At 38.0% G+C, this 9437-nt stretch overlaps 1 protein-coding gene across 1 annotated transcript; it reads left to right on the forward strand.

Moving 5' to 3' along the window:
- Positions 1-6472: 6472 nt before the first annotated feature.
- Positions 6473-8639, forward strand: LOC106442774. The gene is made up of 5 exons (XM_048755931.1): positions 6473-6665; positions 6860-7738; positions 7826-8075; positions 8217-8337; positions 8388-8639. The coding sequence occupies exons 1-5, from the start codon at positions 6473-6475 to the stop codon at positions 8637-8639; spliced, it is 1695 nt and encodes a 564-aa protein (XP_048611888.1).
- Positions 8640-9437: the final 798 nt, after the last annotated feature.

The following is a 9437-nucleotide window of genomic DNA, read 5'->3' on the forward strand; positions in this document are numbered from 1 at the left end:
TACCATAGAGCTATTACATCAAGGCAAGCTCAGAATATGATACGAGAAATAAGATGTGTGAATGGGGACCTAGTAAATTCACATCTGGAGATTAAGCAGGAGGCAGAGAGTTTTTTTCTCAGAATTTCTCAATCGTATTCCTGAGAACTTCCAAGGTACTAATGAGGAGGAGTTGGAGAGCTTACTTGATTTCAGATGCTCTGATGAAGATTGTCGTCTTTTGGAGGAGGAAGTTACTGTAGAGGAAGTTCGTAAAGTCCTATTTGCTATGCCAAATAATAAATCTCCTGGACCAGACGGGTATCCTGCGGAGTTCTTCAACACTACATGGTCTGTTCTAGCTCAAGATTTTACTATCGCGGTGCAGTCTGTATTCAGATTTGGGTTTCTTCCTAAGGGGGTAAATTCCACAATCTTAGCTTTAGTCCCAAAGAAGCTGGACTCGCTAGAGATGCGAGACTACAGGCCGATTGCATGCTGTAATGTCCTCTACAAGATGGTCTCTAAGATTGTGGCAAATAGACTAAAGAGATTGCTTCCTCAGATCATCACAGAGAACCAGTCAGCGTTTGTTAAAGGTCGCTTGCTCATGGAGAATGTTCTTCTAGCATCAGAACTCGTCAAGGATTATCATAAGGATACACTTACCCCCAGGTGTGTTATGAAAATTGATATATCCAAAGCGTTTGATTCAGTGCAATGGACGTTTTTATTGAAGAGTCTGAGTGCCTTGGGTTTTCCTAAGAAGTTCATTCATTGGATAGAATTATGTATAACAAGTCCTTCGTTCTCGGTGCAAGTCAATGGTGACCTTGCGGGGTACTTTCAAAGCTCAAGAGGTCTACGGCAGGGTTGCTCTCTCTCGCCGTATCTGTTTGTATTGTGTATGAACGTATTATCAAGGAAAATTGATAGAGCAGTGGCTGAAGGAAAGTTCAAGTTTCACCCGGGTTGTCAATCTCTATCAATCACTCATCTATGCTTTGCAGATGATTTAATGGTTTTTGTTGAAGGTTCTAAGCAGTCTGTACAAGGCGCGTTAATGGTGTTTGAAGAGTTTGAGGTGTGGTCTGGATTGAGTATCAGTGTGGAGAAATCAACAATATACATGGCGGGGGTCTCGGATGTAGAAAAGAGAAGTATCTTGTCGAATTTCAAGTTTGCAATTGGAGAGCTCCCGGTTTGCTATTTAGGTCTACCTCTAATGACACAAGTGATGAAGAAGCAAGATTATGTCTCTCTTCTGGAAAAGATACGAAGTAAAATAAGCTCCTGGACATGTCGATTCTTGTCATATGCGGGAAGACTTCAGTTAATAAGCTCTGTTCTCATCAGTATTTTCAACTTCTGGGCGACAGTTTTCAGATTACCGTGTAGTTGTATAAAAGAAGTGGAATAACTATGTTCAGCATTCTTATGGACGGGGCCAGCTCTTAAATCCTCAAATGCAAAGATTGCTTGGAAAGATGTTTGCTGCACTAAGAGAGAAGGGGGTTTGGGGATCAGAAACATGAGAGAGGTCAATAAGGTATACGGTCTTAAACTAATATGGAGAATGCTAACTGGTGAGTCACTTTGGGGTAAATGGATCTGAGCTAACTTACTGAAAGGGCGAAGTTTTTGGGAAGTTAACTCAAAGATGCAAATGGGTTCTTGGTTGTGGCACAAGATGTTGAAGCTGAGAGGTGTGGCTAAGCTATTTTTTAAGATTGAAGTGGGTAATGGAAGACACACATCTTTTTGGTTCGACAATTGGTCTGAGAAAGGAGTTCTCTCTGATCTGCTGGGGGTTAGAGGTATCATTGATATGGGAGTGAAAAAAGATGCTACAGTGGAGGAGGCAGTGTTAAGTGTTCGAAGGAGAAGACACCGGGTAGGAATACTTAATGAGATTGAGGAGGAGCTTCGTGGTATTGAGAATAATCTGTATGCTGGAAATTCAGATACTTATCTCTGGAAAAGGGACTCGGGTTATAATAAGGAGTTTTCAACGCAGAAAACTTGGGATCAGTTGAGAATAAAAAAGGCGGTTTGTATTTGGGCACAAGGTATATGGTTTCCGCAAGTGACTCCAAAATATGCTTTCATGGCGTGGCTGTCTGTGAGAGATAGGTTATCAACTATGGATAGAGTGATGAAAGGGAGTCAGGGGGGTGATGATGTCTGTGTTCTTTGCAAGAATGCGCCTGAATCGAGAAACCACTTATTTTTTGAATGTAACTTGTCTGCTCAAGTTTGGGAATTCATTGCTAAAGGGTTGATGGGAAATTATTATACTACGGATTGGTTAGGGATTATATGCATTATTTCGGATAAGACATGGGAGAAGAAGAGTCTGATATGTATTAGATATGCTTTTCAGGCAGTCTTATATGCTTTGTGGAGAGAAAGAAACAGGGTAAGGCATGGTGAAAAGATACTGCCATTGCCGGTTCTGAAAAGAGTAATTGAGAAGGGGATTAGAAACAGAATCAGTCTAGTGCGAAAAAGTGGAGCTAAAGGCTTGGAGGAGTTAATGCAATTCTGGTTTTTAACTAGAATGTAAATAGGTTTTGCTTTCTTTTTGAGTAGTGAAGTGTAAGTTTAAAACTAAAAAGTAAGCACTAGTTGTAATAAGGCTTTTTTGGTGAATAAATTTAACATTCATTCAAAAAAAAAAACTCAGTTATAAACTAACAGGCTCTACAATTGATTGATCTGGTTTTGAGGATGGTGATGAAATAGGAGGTTCAGACATGGCTAAGGAGATGGAAGAGATGCGGCTTGAGATCGAAGTTCATGCCGATGATGATGATGAGAGGGATGAATCCGTAGCGAGTCGCGACTTTGGCCTCCTTCAGAGACCAATTACTCCATTCCTTGAGGAGGTCCAACTTGGAAGAGGAGGAAGCTCCCTTCGATCCTTTCCCTTTTCCTTTTGAGCGAATTCATGGATTTCGATCTTCTCTTTCCGGTTCGGTTGCGTAGATTTTATTTATGGAATTAAAATTTGTAAAGGATGAGATGAATTCCGAAGCGCGCCAAAACCCTAAGCTGTCTTTAATCTAAGGTTATAGTCTCTGGTTAGGGTTATGAACAACTGCGTAGACAAATCCTAATGTTTATCTATATTCTGTAACATTTTATTTGTGGGTCAGGTCAATTTTCTCAACTCAACAGTCAAAACTTAACCTAAAATGCTCTTCATGTGGTCAATTGATGAATAAATTAAGTACACTGTCAAAAGTTCTAATTAGTTTGTGCAGATTGTCTTGGGTGCTATTGACTCGCCACAATTTGTGCAATCATTTAAACTATTAGAGTAGCAAAAAAAAAAAATACATGGTAAGAGGTGCACAAAACAATTACATGGTAAGAGCTTTTAGAGTAGCCAAAAATACAATCATTTAAGAGTTAAAAGGCTATCATTTAAGAGTTTAAAGAATATATTGTTTATACAGAGATTTCTAAAGATTTATGGTTGTAGACCATCATTGAAGTGTACATGATACCAAGAACCTTTCTAGGTATGAAAACGGTGCATTTAGAGCTAAACTACAAGTCCAACAACACTTCTACATTCAGTTGTATTCATTTTTTTCCCTAAAACATTAATTATATATAATAAGTGAAAAGTCTTACACACTAATCATAAAACACCAAACTGAAAAGGGAAATCAAAACTAGCTAATAGAAAAATTAGTCTTCATAGCAAACACCAATAATGGCTTCTTCGACGTCTTCATTTCCAACGCCATTCTTCAACGCCATGATGCAACAGTTCATGGCAATAGCTTAAGCCAATGATAACAACTTTTTTTCCTTGAAGATCGAATTTCACAGTGCACATTTTGATCACTTCAGAAAGATCCTTCACTGTTTTTACTTCGATTCAATTAACCATAACAATCAATAGTTGGGGGAAATGAGGTGTAACCCATGTTTATTTCATGTTACAATACCTTTGAGATTTTAACGCCGCAAGATTGATCCGTGAATACAAATCCCGCAAAGATGAAATAGTTTGGTACAACTTTATCACCACACTCCAGATAAACAATAGGTTTGACACAAACCTAGAGAGTGTGGACTTTTCTATCCCTCAAAATTTGGAAAACGATTGTCTTTGGTTCTCTAAGTGAGATGTATCCGTCCAAATTGATTCCATATACTCCTTTTCGCCATCGTTTCCAAACAGAAAATATGTACCAAATTTTTTTACAGTATAATAAAACCCATGATTTAGAATTATTGAAATTTAAGAGCACCATTAATGCTGAGATATATACTATCAATAATATCAATTTAACAAAATATTAGTACTTTATAATATTTTATTATCTAAATAAATAAAAAGTAACATTTTTGCTATTTCACGAACTCTTTCTTTATTTTCTAATCCTTTTTGTTTTTATATTGTATAGATACTCTTCCATTTGAGTATTTCATAATTCTATTATATCTGATTTCTATAGAAGATAGAGCTTCTGGTCTTCAAACGGCTACAAAGAAAATGTTCTTGCAGTGACTTGTGGAAGAGCTTTGCTCTAAAAGATTCTGTAGCGAGATCAAAACTGCACAATAATTACTCCATGTGTTGCAACAAACCAATATAAACTACTTTCCACCGGGACCACTCCAAAGTTGCAACTATATGTAATCCAATAATCTCTTATTTCAATAGATTTCTAATAATGTGATTCCAAATCATAAAAATTTTCATGGTTCATAATCATCACATTCCTTATATTGTTGGTCATGAGTAAACCTCAAAACTTTGTAGGCTTTGCTAATATTCCTTCTTATACTATCTAGCAGTTTGGCTCCAATGTCTAGTAAATGCTCAGCATTCACTCTCTATCTCGGAGGTGATCAAGTGGGTGAAAGAAGAGTTTGGCTACACAGTCTCGCATGATAGTATGTGGGAAGCTAAAAAAAAAAGCCATCACTTCAATCTTGGGAGATTTGGACCAGAGTTTTAGCGCATTACCCAAGTTCATGGATACTCTTTCCTCGTCTAATGAAATGGTAATGGACTGACAATATTCTCTTTCTCCTGATCCTAAAGAAGCATCGTTTCGTTTTGTGTTTTGGGCGTTTCAACAGTCAATCAAAGGTTTTCCTCACTTAAGACCACTGATCATGGTGGATACCGTAGAGTTGAGCAGTAAACACCCTGGAAAACTGTTGGTAGCTGCGGGATTCGACACCGGAAACAAGCATTTTTCCTTAATAAATTTTGAGTTTGTATCTATCGTATATGTATATGTATTGTTGATACACAATTTATATACATGTTCTGTATGGTAAGGATAATTATCACCAAGAAAAAGCTTGCCTACTGTTTTGGTGTTGTTAAGGAAAATTTACATTATTTTGATAACTTTTCAAAAAATTAGATTTATAGGTAGTTAGTGCTAATTTACTTTTGCTTCGCAAACAATCCATTAACCTACATATCATACCTATATATACTATCAACTGTTTCATAGCAATACCATAAAATTTCAAAGCATCGTTTAAGCATACGGCTAAAAGCATTAAAATGACATGTATCAATTCGATAGTTGATCTGAAACCTTTCAAAACCATGTGAAATATATAGGTCAAAATAATTCGATTGTGGAAACAATACTGCTCACCTTTTTCAACAATGTGTTCTGTGGAAAAAAAACATAAGGTCTTTATGTCATAATTTGTTTAAAGTTCAGTCCGATCGGATTATGATATATTAATTATTGTTTATGTTCACAATTTTTAATAAAAAATAGATCCGGCCGATCGGACATAAATTATATAATATCAACAAAAAACATTATATATATATAAATAAAATGATCAAATATAAAAATAAATTTGTCGATAATATATGTTTAAATATTTATTAAATAAACTTATTTGGTGCATGTCTTATCTTAGTTACCGTATATTTACGGTCAGTTTGACAAAAAAAAAAAAAGTGGGTTTCTCTTTTTTCTGATTAAAATTTTAATTACCGAAATTAGCAAAATCTAGCTGTCCAAAATAAAGGAGGAGACCCAAAAATGGAACACATTGTGGACATGATGGAGTTCTCTTATAAAGGGACACGGTGGTGTGTAATAGAAGAAAAGCTACTTACTTTGGTTTCTCTTGGCCGAAAAAAATCACCCCTAAGACGGCGAATAACAACAACACTCTTCTGCAAGTAAAAAAAAAAAAGTTACTAACATTAAATCGTTTCTGGTCCTTTCATCTTCCTGTTTTCTCCTCTTGTTAACTCAATTTTTCTAAAAGATTTGAAATTCAGAGTTTACATCATCGTTTGAGCTTTAGGGTTTTTCAATTCATTTGAGCTTTAGGGTTTATGTAATCACATTCTTTTTTAGAAAGCTTTCTCTTTTATCTCACCTTGCTTACTCTTATAGTGTTGTTTCCACAGCTACTTTATGAAGTTCAGCTTTTTAGGTTTTTTTTTTATTGTTATAGTGTTCTTTGACTTAGCTGAATGCTCATGGAGAAAAGAAAGATTCCCGTGTTTTGTTATTGGAACGGTTGTATAAAAGATGGCCCTGATGGTCCATTCTACCAAGGATCAATCCCCAGAGTGATCAGAGTTGAGAGCAAGACTGATTTACCCACATTCTTGAATGATCTGCGTCGAGTCACTGGGTTTGATAAGGCTAAGTTCCAAATTGATTTGATTGGTTGATACCCTTCCATTGTTCAACACTCTCTTGTCAAGTGTATGCATTTGCCCGTTGTTGATAATTCTAGTCTTGAGACCATGCTTGAGGTTCCAAGCTACCATCCTTCTATAACCAATGTTGAGTTTTATCTAGAGGTCAAACCACTGGTTTCTCGTCCATTACCAACTAATGCTAGTTCCTCGGCTAATCAGGCCTCTCTAAAGCGTTGTCGTCAAGGGACGCTAATGTTGATGCCAATCTGAGAGATAACAGTAACGGGTGGACTGTAGATGAGGAGAGCACAGAAGACAGAAACTGTGGGGATGCAGCGAAAGGTTCACATAAGAAAAAGCAGTTGATTTTGTCTAGTTCATGGCTTGATGAAAGCGAGTTACAAATTGGGATGCCTTTCAGAGATAAAGAAGAGTTGGATAAGGCAGTGAAGCTCTACTCTGTTAGAAGGCAACGAGAGCACCATGCATACGAATCTTCAGCTACTTTTGAGTGCAAGAATGGTGGCTGCGGATGGATTCTCAAGGCAGCTGAAACAAAAGGAACTGGCTTCAAGATAACTAAATACAGAGGTCCACACACTTGTAAGCCAGCAGATGTGTGCTCAGAATTTCTAGCAGCGGAGCTCCAAGGTCTAATAAAGGCTCAGCCTTCACTCTCAGTTACAGAGCTAAACAAGTGGGTGAGAGAAGAGTTTGGCTACACAGTCTCTGGTGATAATATGTGGGAAGCTAAAGAGAAAGCCATCACTTCAATCTTGGGAGATTTGGACAAGAGCTTTAGCCTACTTCCCAAGTTAATGGATGCTCTTTCCTCATCTAATAAGATGGTAATGGACTGGCAATATTCGATTTCTCCTGATCCCAAAGAAGCATCGTTTCATTCTGTATTTTGGGCGTTTCATCAGTCAATCAAAGGGTTTCCTCACTTAAGACCTCTGATCATTGTTGATACTATAGAGTTGAGCAGTAAACACCCTGGAAAACTGTTGGTAGCTGCAGGATTCGATGCCGGAAACAGGCTTTTCCCACTTGCGTTTGCGATTGTTACTCAAGAAAGATTGTCAGCAGAGTCTTGGCGTTGGTTCTTTGATTGCATCTGAAAGAAAGTAACGCAGAGGGAAGGACTTTGTTTAATAACAAGTCCTGATCCTGACATGGTTGCAGCTCTCAACGAACCTGAATGTCAATGGGCGAAACACCGGTTCTGTCTTAGGCATCTCTGCTTAAAGTTTTACGAAGTTTTCCATAGCAATCTCATGACAGAGCTTGTTTACAAGGCTGGATCATCAAGGTACGTATCAGGTTTCGATTGCTACTTGAAAAAAATCGAAAAGATGAATCCAGAGGCTAAAGAATGGTTAGATCAGTTACCTAGGCAGCAATGGGTTCTGGCTTATGATGATGATGGGATAAGGTTCGGGATCATCGAGACAAACTCGATCTTTTGAACTTACGGTTTCATAAACAAAGCTGTTGATCTTCCGGTTACGACCTGCGTTTTGTTGATATTTGATCACTTGGCAGAGCTTTTCAAAACTCGTCGTGGTGTTATCAGCGAATTGGTGAAAAGAGAAGACACGTACGTTAAACGCGTCATGACAAAGCTTGACGAGTACATGGTAGCCTCTAGAGCACACGATGTGTTACAACTAGACCAAACCGGACAACAGTTTCAGGTGACTGAAGGGGTGAAAGTTGGAAAGAAGCGGTTTTTTGTTCATCTCAGGGATGGGTTTGCGCGTGTGGTGTATGGCAGCTTTGCAAGTATCCGTGTTCTCACATCTTAGCTGTTTGCAGGAAGCTGAACATTGACCATTTGGAGTATGTTAATGACTACTACAGTAAAGAACATTCTCTTGAAGTTTATGCAGCTGACTTTAGTCCCCTTGCAGGAGTTTCTGATTGGCCGGAAGCTACTAATTTTCCAAGATTGTTTCCTCCGGGAAGTCGCCCTGATGTCCGGCCAATGAGTCAGTGACTACAGCTCCACTGTTGAGAGTTGATTCCTTGAGTAAGTCTTGCAAGTTAATAAGAAGAAGATAATCAAGTTGTAAGTGGAAGAAGAAGAAGATACAAGTCAAAACCAAGTCAAAGCTGAAGTCAAGCTTGTACGTAACAAGAAACTAGTCTAGTCAAGTCATTAGTTAGTTAGTTTTTAACTAAGTTAAAATTCCAAGAGTTGTTCTGTGGAGTTGTTAAGAAGTTGTTAGAAGAGTTGTTAAGTTTTAGCGTGTTGGAGTAAGCTAGTATCTAGATGAGTGTAGCGATGGAGCATGAACAGGAAATCATGATCAGAGTAAGTAGAAAAGTCAATCTAAGTATGCAAGAATGGATGAAAAAATTGTTTGGTAAAACCAAGTCTTGCACAGCAAAAACAGAGAAAAAGAAAGGTAGAGAGAAAGAACGAGAAGAGATACAAACCTCAGCTAGAGAGTTATTTTGGAACATACAGAGCTCATTTTAATCCACTTCCGGGATTCTCTGATTGGCCTGAAGCTTCTGAAGTTCCATGATTGTTTCCTCCTGGAAGTCGTCTGCCTTCAGGTGTTCAGCCAGTGCCAACAGCCCCACCGCACAACAAATCATCTCAGGCAAATAAGTTGGTAACAAGCAGAAAACGTTCCATCGGTAAGAAAAATGCCTATAAGATCAGTCTGACGTTGGACCACGATAAGTTTGGTTTTGAATTTTAGGGGTAATTTCCTATGTATGAAAAATCTTTTAAGCTTGATGGACTTCCAACCAAGCTTAACATGGTATCAGAGCCCGATCCATG

Source organism: Brassica napus, chromosome C4, assembly GCF_020379485.1.
Source record: "Brassica napus cultivar Da-Ae chromosome C4, Da-Ae, whole genome shotgun sequence".
NCBI classification, from domain to species: Eukaryota; Viridiplantae; Streptophyta; class Magnoliopsida; order Brassicales; family Brassicaceae; genus Brassica; species Brassica napus.